The sequence below is a fragment of the Armigeres subalbatus genome, chromosome 3 (genome assembly GCF_024139115.2).
Source record: "Armigeres subalbatus isolate Guangzhou_Male chromosome 3, GZ_Asu_2, whole genome shotgun sequence".
Lineage (NCBI taxonomy): Eukaryota > Metazoa > Arthropoda > Insecta > Diptera > Culicidae > Armigeres > Armigeres subalbatus.
In genome coordinates this window covers 100,444,792-100,463,774 of record NC_085141.1, presented here as the reverse complement: position 1 = coordinate 100,463,774, position 18,983 = coordinate 100,444,792, and the positions used below count along the sequence as shown (strand labels likewise).

At 44.3% G+C, this 18,983-nt stretch overlaps 1 protein-coding gene across 1 annotated transcript in view; it reads left to right on the top strand.

The window, feature by feature from the left end:
• LOC134224966 (uncharacterized) overlaps positions 1–18,983 on the top strand; it is a 650,394-nt gene that overhangs the window by 561,611 nt on the left and 69,800 nt on the right. Inside the window, exons 5-8 of the mRNA XM_062704663.1 lie at positions 33–338; positions 412–552; positions 631–783; positions 18,697–18,827. Of these exons, the coding sequence (XP_062560647.1) occupies positions 33–338; positions 412–552; positions 631–783; positions 18,697–18,827 (731 nt within the window). The remainder of the gene's footprint in view (positions 1–32; positions 339–411; positions 553–630; positions 784–18,696; positions 18,828–18,983) is intronic.

The following is an 18,983-nucleotide window of genomic DNA, read 5'->3' as shown; positions in this document are numbered from 1 at the left end:
CTCAAACAAACCTACTGTTTAAATACCCGCAGGAAACGGTGGAGGATACCGGTTCGGAGGGTGCAACCGACGCGGACAAAACCGCGCGCCGCAGGCGGCGGCTGAAAATCCCGAAAACGGTGGTCAACCCGGACGAGAACTTCTACTTCTACTGGCTGATGGTGGTCACCATCGGTATTCTGTATAACCTGTGGACGCTGATCGTGCGGCAGAGCTTTCCGGAGCTGCAGACAAACGCTTCCAAATTTTGGCTGAGCTGTGATTGTTTAACCGATGTTGTTTTTATACTAGACGTAGTGGTCCAGCTGCGGACCGGCTATCTCGAACAGGGATTGATGGTGAGCGTTGAACGAGTGTGATGATGGCAATAATGTTTTCTAATGAAACGAATATCCTTCTCGGTCCACACAGGTCTACGACTCAAGGAAACTGGCCGGTCACTACCTGCACTCGAGTGAATTTTTACTAGACCTAGCAACTTTAGTACCTTTAGATATCTTACAAATTCGCCTCGGTACACAGCCCTTGCTGCGGTTTCCTCGCTTTTTCAAGGTCCGTTACGCTTCAAACCACCAATTCAATGTGCGAAACGAGACTATAACCACAAACACTCCATCGTCCCTATTGCAGGTTTATCGGGCAATAAAGTATTACTACATCGTCGAAAGCCGAACGGTTTGGCCCAATCTGTGGCGGGTCGTAAATCTGATTCACATTCTGCTCATCCTGGCGCACTGGTTCGGGTGCTTCTACTTTCTGCTCTCCGAGGCGGAAGGATTTCAGGTATGTGTACTTCACAAGAGGTAGAGCGCTATGGGCGTAACTAGAATTTTGGGTTTGCGGGTGCTATTCATTGTTAGCCAAACTAAATATCGACTGCCGTTAATAAAGCCAAATTCAGATTAGAATACTGCATTTCCATGTAACATAGGTTCGATCTATCTGATTTTCGCAAAATTTTGTAAAACCGTTCCATTCAAAAAATAATTGGAATCGTATTTTTTCTTATTTCACCAATATTGGGGTAACCAATGTTGTCGATTTTGAATAATTCTTGTTCTAGTTTCGCATGACATAATATGAAAAAATGATGAGGTAGCCGCTAACACCTATCCACCAAACGAGCATGGAGGCGCATGGTTGCTCACCATTCTGCGTATGTGTATGGCAAATCAATGTTTTTTTTATTGTTCAAGTATTGTAGGGCAATGTGGGCAATCTGACCACCCTAAGCAATGGAACGTGTGGATCAGTAGATTCATGTTGATCATAGTATTTTAACCAGGTCTCCTTTACTATTTTAGCATGATAACTTATAATTTAATATCAATTATAGCGAAAGCTTGCAAACAATAACTGAGAAAATGATAATAGAACACTAAATTCAAGAGTAGGATAAGTTCCAGTTGAAACGTAGAGCCATATAAGAGGAAGAAGAATCCAACGGACATGATATCGCGAATTTGATGCTTGAATGACCCAATTGCTCCAATTGATCGTTGTCATCAACCGTATTTAGTTTGCGAAGGAAAACCCCAAAATTTTTACTGCATGAGTACTTTGTAGCCACTGGGTTTCGAACATATTCCCTCCGCAAAACCTCACATTAACTGGAACAGTTTTGCGCAAATTCAATTGCGCGCCGGTGGCAAGACCAAAACGACGAAAGACTTCCCTCATCGCCTCGATCTGCCACGGTGACGTCACGATCATGCTGATGTCGTCGGCGTACGCAGCAAGCAAATTTTCCCGTCACACTTGTTCGAGTCAGCACACCAGTGGATGAAGGTAGAGGATGAAGAGGTGCATGGACAAAGGGTCTCCTTGCCGCATCGAGCGTATTTGTAATGATTTCTATTCGATGCCGATGGTTCCACCATTTGAGTATAGCCGCATCTCTCAATCCTGGAATGCGCCCCATGCAAGCTCGCCAAGTCGCTTTGCACCTGGTCTGCTCACCTCGCTCGCTGCGCTCCATGCTGCCGTTTCGAACCTGCCGGATCGGAAGCGAACACCATCTTTGTAGGCTTGCTGTCCGACATTCTTGCAACATGCCCTGTCCATCGTACCCTTCCGGCTTTAGTATCCCCGTCTATCGTAACACTGCTTCCCAGGCGGGCCCTGTCGCGCTCTGTTCCGCTCACTAGCATGTACTTTGTCTTCGATGCATTCACCACAAGTCCAACTTTTGTTTGCTTCCCGTTTCAGCCGAACATTTGCAAAGGAGGCAGTTCTGCCACTTTTTCAAATGTTCGGCCGACGATGCCCATGTTATCCGCGAAACAAATAAATTGACTGGATCTGTTGAAAATCGTACCCCGGATTTCCGTATGACACCTTTTAGCGCAATATTGAACAACAGGCACGAAAGTCCATCACCTTGAGTTAGTCCCCTCGCCCATCATGAACAACGCCTGCCGCTTGTTTGAATCTGGTCAGGAGCCGCTCGGACTGCCACGCACAACTTCAAATGGGCAGACACATCAGACCCTGCCAATATCTTCAACATCACTGAGACGCACAGTTACAAACAGCCATGAGGAAACCCCTAGCCCACTCATCTCGGTCGAGCCCCTGCAGTCAGCGGCCAACAGTCGTCCCGGTCCTAAGTATGAGTTAGGTGAAGGGGCTTCCCGCAAACGCTCCTCAGGCAAGTACAGTCTGCCGACGAACTCTACTCTGCCTGAAAGTCTTTCAAATTCCAGTACCGATCAACGAGGTAATAGCTTGATTTTGTACTACCAAAACGTTGGTGGCATTAGTTCAACCATCGAGGAGTATCGGCTTACAGTTTCTGATCAGAGCTTGTTATGGTGGAGAGCTTGTTATGGTGGAGACTTGGCTCACTGAGGCTACGCTCTCTATTCAGGTGTTCGGAACTGCGTATGATGTCTTCAGATGTGACTGAAATCATGAGAATAGTCGTAAGTCAACTGGTGGAGGAGTTTTAATTGCAGTTAGATCTAGTTTGAAGGCGAAATCAGTTGAAAATGTGTCTTGGAAGTGTCTTGAGCAGACCTGGACTGCAATCGAGTTGCGCGATCGCCAATTGTTCATTTGCGCGATTTACATTCCCTCTGATCGGACTCGTGATATCGAGTACATGGAAACACACTGCAACTGTATATTTCAAACTCTCGAGGAGGATTATTCAGTCGACGAAGTTATAGTTTTGGGTGACTTCAACCAAGCTACCGTTTCGTGGAAAACTTCTCCTAACGGATTCCTGTTCCCGGATATCGACAATTCCGTTCTGCACTCTGGAGCGGCGAAGCTTCTAGACTGCTACAGCTCAGCAACGCTATCTCAGTTCAATTCTATCGCCAATGAAAATAATCGCTACCTGGATTTGTGTTTTGTAACAAGTCTACAATCGTAGATCTAGCTCCATCCCCTCTGGTAAAACGGGTAGCGCATCATCCAGCGCTTGTTGTTTCAATTAACTGCAGTATTCCAAACCAAACGGATGTCTCACCTGTTTGCTTCTGCTATAATTTTCGTGAAGCTGATCATCGTCGTATCAGTCAGTTTCTATCTTCTCTCGACTGGGAAGCTATTCTGGACCTCGGAAACATAAAAAATGCTGCACAAGCATTCTCCAAAGTTTTAGCATACGTTATCGATCGATACATTCCTAAACGATCGAGCGATACAAAAAACGGCCCCCCTTGACAAACACTTGCACTGAGAAGAATGAAATCTGTTAAGCGAGCGGCTCTACGTAAATTCACCAAGCATCGAACTGTTTCGATGAGAAACTACTATGTTAAGCTCAATCACGACTACAAGCGAGCCAGTCAGGATTGGTATTCTCGATATCAGCAAAACATTCAACGAAACCTAAAATCACATCCGAAACGTTTCTGGAAGTATGTCAAAGATCAGCGTAAAGAATCTGGATTGCCGTCGTCCATGGTACATGGAACGTTTTAACCCTAGCCCAGCAGGGTAAATTGGCATAACTTGCCAATGAGGCACGCCGCATGAAGCTTGAGATCCTGGGACTGAGTAAAGTCCGTTGGCCAAACTTTGGAGAACACAGAACGCCGTCGGGACAAGTTCTGCTATACTCTGGTTTACGCGGTGAACACGCTCCTCGGCATCGCGGAGTTGGCTTCCTACTAAGCGCTCAGGCACACTCTGGGAACCTATAAGTGAAAGGATAATCGTTGCCAGATCCGAAACCTTACTATGTTCCAAGGTTATACGCCAACCGATGCTGCCTATCTACAAGACAAAGAGAACTTCTACAGTCAACTCAATGCCATCGTAGATAGAATACCGAAGGGTGATATCAAGATCTGTTTGGGCGACTTCAATGCGAAGATCGAATCCGACAAGCATTATGGAACGCCATGTTCTCGGAGAAATGAGCGAAAACGGAGAGCTGTTCGCAGAATTATGTGGTAATAACGACATGGTGATCGGGGGATCGCTCTTCCCTCATCGACCGGTTCACAAGGTCACGTGGGTCTCCCGTGACGGCTTTACAGAAAATGAAATCGACCACATCTGCATCAGCCGAAAATGGAAACGGAGCCTTCTTGATGTACGAAATAAACGTAGTGTCGATATCGCGTCTGATCATCACCTCCTCATCGGTGAAATACGCCTGCGCATTGAGCGGATACGTCGGCAGGATGAAAGAGTTGGACGACGATTCAACACACGCCGACTGGAAGATGCCACGGTGAAACGGTCCTTAGTTGAAGAACTGGAGACGCGTGCTGCAGATATTCCGGAAGGTGGCAGCGTTGAAGACCAATGGACCGTCATCAAGAAGGCCTTCATCACCACCGCGAGAATAATCTGGGCGAACTGCGCACCCAAAGAAAACAATGGATCACCGATGAGACCTGGAGGAAGATAGAGGAGCGAAGAGAAGCCAAAGCCGCAATAGAGCGATCAAAAACCAGAGGAGCCAAAGTCTTAGCCCGTCAACGAAACGCGGCTCTTGAGAAGGAAGTAAAACGCTCATGTCGACGGGACAAGCGAGCGTGGGCAGACTCTCTGGCCGACGAAGGAGAGAGAGCCGCCGCAACCGGGGACATTCGCCTCCTCTACGATATCTCACGACGCTTAAGCGGGGCGTAGATGAATGCAACGATGCCTGTGAAAGACGCGAATGATCAGTTATTGACCGACCCAACTGACCAGCTGAAACGCTGGTTCGAGCACTTCGAACAACTTTTTCAAGTGCCAGCCAGGCCATCGCCACCTCGGCATGATCTGCCTGGGATCCGACATATAACACGCATCAATACCGAAGCTTCATCACTGCTAGAGATTCAAACAGCCATCCAAAGCATGAAATCGAATAAAGTCCCAGGGGTCGATGACATATCAGCCGAGATGCTCAAAGCTGACCCCATGACATCCGCTCAACTACTGCATCGTGTATTTCGTAATATCTGGGATACCGCAACTTTTCCGGTCGGATACAAGGTATCTTAGTGAAGGTGCCCAAAAAGGGTGACCTGACTGTATGCGATAACTGGCGAGGCATTATGTTGCTGTGTACCGTTCTCAGAGTTCTATGCAAAGTTATCCTAGCCCGGATTCAGGAGAAGATCGATGTGATTCTTCGGCGGCAGCAGGCCGGCTTCCGTGCTGGAAGATCCTGTGTGGACCATATTGTCACGCTCCGTATCATTCTGGAGCAGGTCAACGAATTCCAAGAGTCCTTTTACTTGGTATTCATTGACCACGAAAAAGCTTTCGGCCGTCTAATTCACGAGAATATGTGGGGCGTCTTGAGACGCAAGGGGGTTCCTGAGAAAATCATCGGCCTCATCGAGGCACAGTACGAGGCCTTTACGTGTAGAGTGCTGCACTGGGTCGTAGCTGGTGTGAGGCAAGAATGTATTATATCACCTTAACTGTTCCGCATCTGAATCGACGAAATTCTGGTAGGTGCGATTGACCGCGAACCAAACCGCGGGCTGTTATGACAGCCTATAACCATGAAGCACCAAAACGACTTCGAATTGGCTGATGACGTTGCAGTTCTCGATCAACGGCGCTCTGCAGAGTAACCTCAACGACCTTGTCGAGCGCTCCTCTTCGGAAGGCTTAGTAATCAACGTCAACAAAACCTAATCGTTGGATGTAAACACGGTGACCCCTTCCAGTTTCACAGTAGCCAGTGGAGAATGTTGAAAACATTCAATATCTTGGTAGCCAAATGGCGTCAGACGGCGGTACCAAGATCTTTCTTGCACGGAGCAAGAAAGCAAGGGCTGCCTTTGCGAGTTTGAGCAATATCTGGAAAAACAGGCAGATAAGTGAACGCACCGAAATACGAATTTTCAACTCTAACGTGAAATCTGTGCTGTTATACGCTAGCGAACCATGGTGTGTATCAGTGGAGAACACTCAACGGCTGCAGGTGTTCATTAACAGATGCCTACGGTATATAATTCGAGCCTGGTGGGCTCACAACTGGATCTCAAACAACGAGCTCGATCGTCGTTGTCTTAAGAGGCCGATAGCTACAGAAATTCGGAATCGGAAGTGGGGCTGGGTCGGCCACACACTACGTAGAGGCGGAAACGAAATATGTAAACAAGCATTAGACTGGAACCCAGCGGGACATCGCAGCAGAGGCAGACCCAGAAGCTCATGGCGGCGAAGCCTCAATAAAGAAATAAAAGAAGTCGACTGAAATCTAACCTGGCAACAGGTTAAAGCGATAGCCGGGCAACGCTCAGGATGGAGATCTTTCAAGTCGGCCCTTTGCACCACCGAAGGTGTACAGGATCCATAATTAGGTAAAGTAAGTCGTCCATGGTATTTGATGGATCTACAGCAAATAACACCCAGGAAATCTGTTCGTTTTCTCGAATAAGTTTGCTAAGGTATTTTCTAACGAGGAGCTTAGTGATTACGAAATTGAGCTCGCAATAAGTAACGTTCCACTCATGGGTCAAGCAATCGGTGCTATTGATATCGATGAAACGATGATATCGGGAGCAGCTTCTCGGCTGAAATCGTCTCTCAATCCGGGACCTGATGGATTTCCTTCAATTCTTTTGAAAAGACACGTCGATGATCTGATGGTTCCTCTTCTCCGTATCTTTCGTGCGTCCATTTCCCACGGGGTGTTTCCTTCATGCTGGAAGACTGCTCGTATGTTCCCACACCCAACCAGCGGATGGCAGATTTTTATACAGATCTGCATAATAACCTTACAGAAACTGTATAATAATTGGGCATATACAATTTTGGAAGATTTTAATACAATTGTTGTATTAAAATAATACAGATTTGTATTATTTTAATACAGATTTGTATTATTTTAATACAATATCTGTATAAAAAGCTTACAGAATTGTATATGCCCAAATTTTATACAATAATTGTCAGATTTGTTTTTTGGGTGCAGTGCACAAAAAAGGCGATAAACGTGACGTCAACAACTATCGTGGAATTACATCCCTGTGTGCAGTCTCCAAGCTGTTTGAGTTGGTGGTTATGGAACCCCTACGGGCTCACTGCAAGAAATCTCTATGTGACGACCAACATGGATTTTTTCAAGGACGTTCCACTACATCTAATTTGCTGTGCTTAACTTCATACATCACGGAGAGTATGGTAAAACGCACACAAACTGTCGTCGTTCACACCGACTTGTCTGCCGCCTTCGATGAGGTGAATCACAAAATTGCAATAGCAAAACTGGAAAGGTTTGGGGTCAACGGTTCAGGGAGAGAGCTTAAGGCTGCCATAGGAGATACTTTTGTACCTTATTTCACCTCTACATCTGGAATCCCACAAGAAAGTTTTTTGGGACCAGTCATATTTTTGCTTTACTTCAACGATGTACATTCAGTGAGAACTCCACGATTGTCCTTTGCAGCCAATCTATATAAAAAAAACTGGAAATCCGCTCTTTTGACGACTGTTATCGCCTACATCAGCAGCTTCAAACTTTCGACGATTGGTGCTACATCATCCGGATGGATGTAAAACCGAAAAAATACTCGATAATGCCATTTTCACGGAAAAAGAATCCTATACGCTTCAACTACCGCTTGCAGGAAGAAGAGGTTGATCATCTAAATCATGTGAAGGATTTGGGAGTAATTTTGGATGCAGAGATCAAGTTCAAGCAGCTTGTTTCCTACGCTGTTAGTCAGGCTTCTCAGACGCTGATATTCATTTTCAGGATAACCGATATTTATTGCCTTAAATCACTGTACTGCGTTCTCTGTGTCGGTCTACCCTGGAATATTGTTCGAAAGTTTGGAGTCCCAACTATAACAACGGAGTTGAGAGAATCGAATCCGTACAGCGCCGCTCCCTGCGCCATGCACTTCATCGGCTACCGTGGATGAATCCGTTTGAACTGCCTAGTTACGAAAGCTGCTGTTGTCTAATTCGATTGGAACCTCTCTACACGTAAGAAGAAACATCGCTAGGGCAATGTTCGTTGCAGATTTATTGCAAAGTCGTGTGGATTGCAGAGCCGCTTTGGGTCTAGTGAACATTAACGCGGTTCTACGAGCGTTGCGCAGCAATCTTCTGCTGCGTTTACCATTCCGGAGTACGAATTACAGTATGCTTGGTGCTATAACAGGATTGCAAAGGATTTTTAATCCAGTGGCAGCTTTGTTTGATTTCAACATTTCTCGACAAACTCTACAACGACGATTTTCCAATTTTTTCTCTGAGCACGGATGATAACTATTCATATATGATTATTCTCTATGTATTTTATTGTTTTATGACAAGTGATCAGATTAGATTAGGATTAACATTATTTGGGTTTATATAGCCTGTTAATGTATTTATAAATAAAGAATAATGCAATTATCAACGATGAAGTTCGACTAATCCGGGTCTATGCAGGCGCATTTGGTACTGTTTGATCGGATGGGGAGCGACCTCGACTCGGCTGGCATCAAGCTACAGGATCAGCTCGTTGTGTTTTACCTGCTTCAGATGATGCCCTCCTCCTACAGTCAATTGGTGACAGTGTTGAAAACTCTACCCACGGATCAGTGTACGCTTGAATTCGTTCGTGCGCGATTATTAAACGAGAGTGTGAAACGCAATAACACCCATGAATACCCACGGTGAACATTCCACGGCGTTCGTGGGAAAGAGTAGTAAATCCGTCGCAAAGAAAATGAAGTGTTACGGTTGTAATATTAGAACTAATTGAACATAAAACGTAAAAGTCTACTCTTAAATTCATTTGTCGTCATATTAAAATCAAATAAGTGCACAACATTGTTGAAACATTCCATCATTGCGCGTACTGGTTCATGAAATGTATAATCCCGCCGTCTTAAAAACAATCTTAGAAACTCAGGTCTACGAGTGACATAACCAGGAACATTAATATTAACTAGCTCTAGCAAATTTGGAGCGTCTATTTCTACAGCAAGTAATTTGGCTATGAAAATAGCTTTAGCTCGTTTCCGCCTTTGCATCAACGTCTCCAGTCCAATCAGTTGACAGCGACTTTCATACGATGGCAGATTTAATGAGTCGTTCCACGGTAGGTTGCGTAACGCAAATTTGACGAATCTCTTCTGAACAGATTCTATTCTAGAAGCCACAGTGCTATGATAGGGATCCCATACTATCGAGGCAGTTTCTAGAAGAGGCCGAACGAGACTGACGTACAGGGATTTCAGTGTATACGGGTCTCTAAACTCCATACTCAGTTTACTCACAAACCCTAATTGACGACGAGCTTTGTCGATGATCTCTTCGTAGTGATTTCTGAACGAGAGAGCTGAATCCAGTGTGACACCTAGGTCCCTAATTTTGTCAGTCCTATTTAAAAGTTCTCCGTCAACAGAATACTCAAATGACAGATAGTTCGTTTTGCGGTGGTAACTTACGACGAAGCATTTAGGAATGCTAAGTTCCATATTGTTTGATCGACACCAACCTGCAAACTTCTCAAACAAAGTTTGAAGCTTGCGACAGTCTTCCAAATTGTTGATTACAATGTACAGCTTCAGGTCGTCAGCGTATACAAGACAATAGCTTTCTCCGAGATGTATGATAGCATCGTTTATGTACAGCGCAAATAGTAGCGGGCCCAAATTGCTGCCTTGCGGCACACCAGAACTACTTTCGAACCATCGTGTGATAGACGATCCGATTTTCACGGTCAATTTTCTGCCACAATGTAACAAATTGATTGGAGCCATGTAACAAAGCTAGACGAACATCCTAATTTATTCAGCTTTGCCAGTAATATGGTGTGATCTACTTTGTCAAATGCTGCCTTCAGATCAGTGTAGATGGCATCTATTTGACGACTCTGATCGATGTTGCGTAGACAAAACGATACAAATTGACACAGATTTGTTGAGATGCTTCTTCCGGGGAAAAATCCAAATGTACTGATGCCGGCAGTCCACACTCTTTTCGTTTCGATTTTACAAAGTTCCAGAAGCTTTTAGGATTTTGCTGTAGCTTTCGTTCTGTGGAAACCGCATGTCGATTATACAATTGGCTATTTAGTATGCGGTATTGGCGGCTAGCGAGTTGGAATGACAACTTAGTCGCTGCTGTGCGATTCTTGCGATAAGCTCTTCTAGGTGTATTGCAGTGTCTACTCATGCGGCGTAGTTCAGCGGCGGCTTTTTTGGGGAGCGTCGGGATGGAACAAACATAGAAAAAGCACGTTGAAGAATAATCGTAAAGTTCTCAACGGCATCATCTAGATTCATGCATTCAGTCACAATTGACCAATCAATTAGAAATAAATGCTGGCTAAGTCCTTCGAAGTCAGTTTTTTCGAAGTCCAGTGCAAGGGTATGGAACTCTTCTTCATAGTCTTCCAGCAGCGGTCTACTATTTTCTATGGTGCATGCATAAAGTTGATGACAGGTGTCAATTGGCATGAGAGGATCTACAACTTCTTCAGTTGTACATTCGTTAACAAAATCCTCACTGACGAACAACAAATCCAGCGTATTGCCAAAGGGATTTTTAATGTAGTGACACATATTATTCGAACTCATTCCGTCTATCAATTGTGTCAAGGAAGATGTTGTGACATCAACAGAACATGTCTGCTCTATGTTTCTTATCCAACGAAGTCCTGGCCGATTGTAGTCACCAAACACAGCAACTGCGTCATGTCCAGAAGAGGATAATGCGGATTCCATACTGGCGATATGGCGATTTGTCAACTGTACATCCGAGGCTTTATCTGGTGGGATATACACTGCTCCAATAGCAACGGAATATTGCTTCAAGCTTAGAGACACCCAAACGTGCTCAATACTTTGGTCGTTAATCGGGATCAAATTAGATGGAACAGTATTCTTCATGGCAATAAGAGTTCCACCGGAACGTTTCTTGATGCTCGTTAACGCAGTACGATCGCCACGATAAACAGCATAGTCGTTATTGAACAGCATACATGACGGTATCATTTCATCCAACCATGTTTCTGTCAACACGATCACATCATAGAGCGAAGCAGTAACGGAGGTATAAAACTCTTGAATCTTTGTCCGCAGTCGTCTAACATTCTGGTAATAAACCGAAATTCCAGAGCTCTGATCGTCCAGATTGCTGATCGTTTCTCGGGTTGGTTGGGTAGTAAGCACACGGTTGACGACGTCTTCGTTGAAATGCACCGAAAGTTGTCTGGAAGCGATGCGCGCATCAGGAGTTGTTGATTGAATTACAGAATTTAACTTGCCTTGATCTTCGAGTTGGAAGCCCCTTCTACCGCTCCCACTCGCAGGGCCGAGACGACTGCAGAGCGCTGGCTGGAATGGCTCGACTGCGGTGGGGGGCTCCAGGGCTTCCATAAGGCCAATTTCGGTGCATCCCAGTGTCAGGTTAATTTGCGGCAACGGATGATGCGGAACATACGAAATACAGTGTCTTAAACAGGTGTCTGGTTGATGTCCACTGGATTCGCCGATCGACGGTCGTTTTTTGGTTGCTCCACGAATTCCCTGAATATCAGTCCATCAAGCCAGGTTGACGCCTGTAACGCTCTTTCTTTCATTGATGGGTCAACGCCGATTTTGAAAGAAACGAACGACATGTTCGACACATCTTTCCCTTTCGGTACCAAGCGGACGACGTCACACGGTGATGAAAGATCCATGCAACGGGTCACTATTTTCTGTACATCGACTGCTGAGATGAGAGGCTGGAAGCCAGACAGGTACAGCCAGAATTTAGGTGGCTTCGGAGAAGGAATTATGCAACCAATAGAGAGATCGCTTAGATCAATGTTTCTAGTGCCACGATCGGTAAACAAGGAAGTCGAATCATATTGTTCGGATTCTATGCGAGGACGTTTAGCACCAAGTTTTGGCCATCTGCGAGATAAAGGTGTAAACCCCTGATTTGTTTTGCTCCCACCCGACGAGAGCCGATTCACTTTTTTACACAATTCACCGACGACATCGGCGAGCACTTCAACTTGGGATGATAAATTGTCCGTAACATCACTACCCGCCTGATCAGTGGATTGAGATTCCAGTTTATCTTGCAGGTAACGTTTAACACTTCGACCGTTTAGTTCAGCTCGGCATTCATTACAGATAAACAACGCCTTTCCTTGTGACAGGATATCTCGATTGGCTCGATGATTGAATCCACAACACTGCTGACTGATGTGGAAATAGGCATCACAAAAGCCGCATCGTACGGGCTCAATATCATTCACCTCGAGTTTGCATTCTTTGCACTGTTTCTTCTCCATCGTTGCGACCGTTGATGTATGAGAAGAGTGAATGTTATTCCAAAACTGTGGCAAATTCTCGACTGATTTGTTTTCTCCAATGCACGAAAAGGATAACCGACACACAAGACAGTGAATGTAATAGATTAAACAAATTTTAAACACTTGTTATACCACGAAAAATGACGAAAATTTCGGCGACTATATGACCTAATATGACCTCCTGCACTAAATCCGTACCCCCGATGTAATCATAGACATAGAAATCGTTGACGATCGCAGATCGTTTGACAGTTTGATATGGCATTTAGAAAATTCAAATATCCCTCTATTAGTTGAATATACTTAGTTAAGACTATAAAATCGTTAAGATGGAGTAAAATCAAAGAGCAGAATTTTTTGCCCTGAGTGTAGGACAACACTGCCCGTCGCAGAAGAATGTGGAATTGGGAAGAGATTCGAAGAAAAGTGCCAAGAAGAAAAATTCTCACTGCATCGAAACGGAAGTGACATTTATTAGTGACTCCCTCCGCGAAACGATGATGAGTCATCATCAATGATGACAGTGCGAAACTGAAATGGATTCTTGATTCCATTGCCGCAGACGTTTGTGTGAAGGATTGGTTACGTGATGTCCGCAAGCTTAATAAGCCAGTGATCATAAAGGTGGCATCGGGTCAGACCCTATATTGCCAATAAGCCGGAAAAGTAATCATGATTGCAGTGGTCGGTGAGCGTAAGATACAATGCACAGTGGAAAAAGTGCTACATGTTCCGCAGTTAAGTTACAATCTTTTTTCGATCCGGCGTGTGAGTCAGCTGAACTTGCAAGCAGTGTTTGATAAGGTTGATCATTGATAAGGTTGATCGTTGATCAAGCGGGAAGGACAGGTAGTGTATATTAGTAGCCGCCATGATCGGCTGTACGAACTGAATGTGCAAATCCAGCGAGTTGCGAAGTCGGACGTATTTGTGGTTGAAAGGTCCATAAGCGGGGAAGAGTTGTGGCACCGAAGATTCGACCACATCGGCAGTACCGGTTTAAAGAAGATGCTGACCGCGGATATGGTGAAAGGAATCGATCTGGGAAGAAAAATGATACGTTGTGAGCATATTGAACGTTAAACGATAAGCGATAATTCGTATGTTTCACGAATGACTGTACCCATTTTTGTGCCGAAACAGAAACGCATTTTGACAGTCGCATATCGCGTTTGCGCTGTGATAATGGCGGCGAGTACGTCGGGCAGAGTTTTCGAGATTTCTGCAGGATGAAGAGGATTCACATCAAATTTACTGTCCCCCACAGAATGGGGTTAGCAAGCGGCTTGACCGTACCGTTATGGATAAGGCTCGGGCAATGATTGCGGACGCTAAGATGAGTAAACAGATGTGGTGCGAAGCAGTTCTCACGGCGGTTTACTTGGTTACCCGCAGTCTGACAGCAGCTTTCGTGGAGAATCGAACACCCTACGAAATGTGGTATGTGGTATACAAATCGGACGTTTCAAAATAACGGATTTTTAGTAGCAAGGCATTTAGCATCGTTCCTAAGGAGAAGCGGAGCAAATTGGATTCCCATAGCAAGGTTTGTCACTTCGTTGAGTATGGTGTGAATGGGTACCACTTATGAGACGGCCGGAAGATCATAATTGCGAGAGACGTCGTGGTCGAAGAGATGGCATGGCAGCCGCCGTGCAGTGGTCGAGGATCTACTTCAAGCGTAGAGCTGCAAAGCCTGGACAGTTATCAGCTGGCCATCGTCGATCGATAGTCGCCAGATGGCGGAACCACTTCGTGAAGCTCCAGAACCTGGAGTGCAGCGGCTGGAACCGCAAGCAGATATCGAAGAAGACGAAATGCCAGAGGACTTGGAAGTAGCAGCATTTCGGCGTAGCGAACATTTGCGTTGCGTTGCGTTGTAACAGAGTATTTCGTAGATTGCATACTGATAGCTGTCATGTATTTTCTTTAACTTTCTTAGCCCAACTGCTTATGGATTACTATTTGGGATTTAATAGCAACCCAATTGGGGGTCAAAAATGATAAAGCATGAAAGCTACCATTGCCGGCCACGCCCATCTTCTCTGTTACTAAGAAAGGGAAGGAAATGATGATATGACATCTACTTAACGAGAGGCCAGCGACTCACCGACGCTCTCATAGATGTCAAGGAGTTGGAAGGTTGATAGGGAATATAGTTTAGGAATATCATCATAAACAAATGATATAATGCGTTTAAACAGACGTTGGGAGTGACCATGCTAAGAAATTTTTGTCACTCCATTGTTAATTGTCCTGGGATGGGGCGAAGCTATTAAACTTGCCCTGGCTAATTAGCCTAGGTTCAAGCGCCATTGTTCGCTCTCTGAAACGAGAAAGAATATAAAATATATTAATTTTCCCTTCCCCTTATGCGATCCCAATTGAAATTATGTACTCATATTAATATATGACCTTAGTAATAAGCGAAAACCAATATGTAACTTTACAATCACAGAAAATTTTATCGAGAAAATAGGAATATTGAGGAAAGCCAATAACAGTCAACAGTTGGTTGAATCAAAGTTAGTTGTATTCGGAAATTACTCCATCGAAACATCGGATCAACCTACTGCTTCAAACTTATTGTGAATGAAGCTGTCACATTTACGTATGATTCATAAACGAATTTATTTTTGATCATCACCGTTTTTAACGGCATTACACGAAGCAATGTGAGCTATCTTTTATGTGATGATATTCCTATCTCATATTATGGGGTCTTTTTTATTGATTCAATCTTGATTTTCTAGTACCTATTTGGCACGTACTAATCTTCCCATACCTAGGTATATATAAAATGTTGTGAAATGTGATTAAAATTATTTTGCTTAGATTTCCAAGAATGAAACTCTACATCAACACACTATGTTCAATGAAAGTACGATATCCCATAATTTTCCTCAATATCACACTTACAATTTTATTTATTTTTTAAGGATTTAGCTGTGATATGATGATATGATGAATAATATCTAAAATGCATGTCCTATCTTATAAAGTCTTATGCAGTCTCTTATAAAAGTTATGTTTTCGCTCATCCATTCCCATGAATAAGCATGCCATTTATATTGATGAATGAAGTGAATTCAATAAAGCTGATTTGGATATTGATAGCTATAATTTTTTTTCTTGTTTTCGCTTAAATTTAGGAATGAAAATTGGTTTTGAAATTGAACCTCGTTTGACTATGTTTTTGTTTTAGTTTGTACAAGAATATTAGTGAAGATCAGTATATTTGTTCTGAAACGCAGTTTCGATTTTTGCGGCGTGGTTCAGATATCGGATTGCGCAGACATGTTTTTACTTAAAATTAATCTGCACGGTTTTTTAAAGTAAAAATCACGCTACCAATTACCCAGACAACACTCTTACCCTAGCAGCACATTTATCTATCGATTCGGTTGCATCTACTTCTAACTGACTAGGCATTCATATAGCAGTCACAAACTCTGGTCTATGAGAGGTGTGCGGCTTAGGTTTAGTTTATGAGTGCAAAAGCTAATGGTAATGAAGACTTACCTTTTCACTGATGGAGGAGGAGCACACATCTTACCAAATTTACTTTATTTGAGAATGGAACGTCATTGTTACCGTCATCCATGTCGTACATCAGGCCTGTTACTAACATCGGATTGGAAAGCTGCCCCGTCAAACGTTCAAATGTCCGGCATTCTTCATGTCTAGTCCTCTGTATGCATGACTGCATTTGCTTCATGTGGATAGCATTTTGGCGTAGCGAACATATCCGGAAACCACCAGCAAGGCTGAATGATTACTTGTGTATCGCGTATGCTCTGAACACGGCTAGTTTTGTGGAGGATGTTCCGGAAAGTATCGACCAGCTGCAGAAGTTAGAATACTGGCCGGAGTAGAAGATTGCCATTGAGAGGGAAACGTACTCGCCGGTGGTGAAAATGTCTACAGTCAGGATGATCCTGGTCTTCACAAATCAACATGACTATGTTATTCACCAAATTGATGTTACCGCCGCATTCCTCAATGGTAGCTTGTTAGAGGAAATATTCAGCCCAGAGGATTTGAAGAGGGGGATCAGGTTTGCAAACTTCACAAATCCCTCTACGGGCTGAAGCAGGCTTCTAAATCGTGGAACGATCGCTTCAATGTATTCGCCGCCAAGATGGGATTTCGCCGGTGTGATGAAGATACGTGTCTGTACGTACGCAACGGGAAAGCGGGACCTGTGTACTTGTTACTGTACGTTGACGATGTATTGATAATCGCAAAGGATATCCGGGAAATCGAGACCGTGAAACGAATGCTGCAGATGAAGAAGCGCGGATGTTCCTTGGATTATTAATCGAACGTGACATGAAGGCCGGTACCATGAAGCTTAGTCAGCAGGGATTTGTTGAAGCAGTCCTGAAGCGTTTCGGGATGGAAGTGTGTAAGCCACCCCTATGGAGCCTGGCCTGCAGTTACTGAAAGGAGATGGCAGCAACCATTTGGACAAGCCTTACAGAGAACTAATTGGCTGCTTAACATACCTCATGACAACCTCCCGTCCCGATCTGAGCGCCGCTGTAGCGTATTTTAGTCAGTTTCAGTGTAGCCCTGGCGACGAACATTGGGTCCACGCGAAGCGGCACAGCATCGCGCGGCTTGGTGTACAGGAAAAAGAAGGTGATCGATCAGCAGATTCTGGGATTCGCCGACGCGAATTGGGCAACGGACGTGAACGATCGTCGGTCTGTATCTGAGTACGTGTTCCGGATTTACGACGCCACAACTTCATGGGCTACCAGAAAGCAGCGAACAATTGCTCTGTCGTCGACCGAGGCCGAATGCTCGGCTCTTGCGGATTGTATTTGTGAAGCCTTGTGGATACGCAAGCTATTCGAGGAACTTAATATTCTTGACCGGAAGCCGGCAAACATCTACGAGGACAATCAGTCAGCTATTGCCATAGCCGAATCTGAAGGACCATCGAAGAAGCTGAAGCATACGGCGGTGAAACTGAAGTTCATCAAAGAGAGCGTAGAAGAGCAGAAAGTGTCTGTGAAATACATCCCAACTGGGGATCAGCCAGCGGACATGCTCACAAAGGGTTTGTCGCCGATTATCTTCAAGAAACATACTAGAGTGATCAGCTTAAAGAGGGGTGTTGGGAATGGTCTAACCACTTTGCAATCAACGTGCATTATCGTCAAGACAACACAGCTAATGTCATATTATAGATCATTGAATAAAATCATTCTGTAGTTAACCACCTCAAAGACTGCGCATGTTTTTTTAACACAACCCTTCTGACTTTCATATATGTTTTGATTAACCATCATTGGGTCTTGGGTGGAAATGAATTGTGAAGGTCAGAATCAACATCATTCAAAATCTTCTTCCCATTGACATTACATCCCCCACTGGCACAGAACTGCCTCGCAGCTTAGTGTTCATTAAGCACTTCCACAGTTATCAACTGCGAGGTTTCTAAGCCAAGATACCATTTTTGCATTCGTATATCATCATATCATTCAAGATAGTGTATAATAATTTAGCTTCTTATTTACGTTGCCGCTAACTTAAATCCGGTTTAAATTCCGATACCGTGGTTGTTAAATAAACCAGTCACTCTTTTCTGTTAATGAAACGTCACTAATCCTCAAGGCAGTCGGTGTTATGATAGAAAAAACAAGGCTCCCTTTCATTCAGCACAGAATACACCAGTGCATAAAACTACCATCATGCACAATCAGGATCGATGGAGCGAAGCATATGAATCAACGCCGTCCTTCCTCGCTTTGGTTCGCTATGTCGGTGATGGCGCCATCAACACATACCGTGATGATGGCTACATGTGCTAATAAGCGGCTTTACTGTGCCGAACTAAGCCTGAAACACGTGTCGAAAGAACGTGATTTCATTCCTCGTTCGCCCTCGCTTGCCTCCTGTGAAAATCTGATCCAGTTGAATGATTTCATTTGGTGTTTCCATTTTCCTCAATTCGTTTCGTTCCACAGGGAGACTGGGTCTATCCGTACCGTCCGGGGGACTACGCCACGCTAACCAGGAAGTACCTCGGCAGCCTGTACTGGTCGACGCTGACGCTGACCACGATTGGAGACCTGCCCACACCGGAGACCAATGCAGAGTAAGTGGATTTTTTTATTTTCACTGTTTGAGAATATGAGAAACGTAAAATTTATTGCTTTAAAAGAAATCAATGCCGCGTGGAACGATGACTGTTAGGTATCATAAATTTTGGGTCTGTTTTACTGGATGGGCTTTATATGGGAAAGTTGATTCA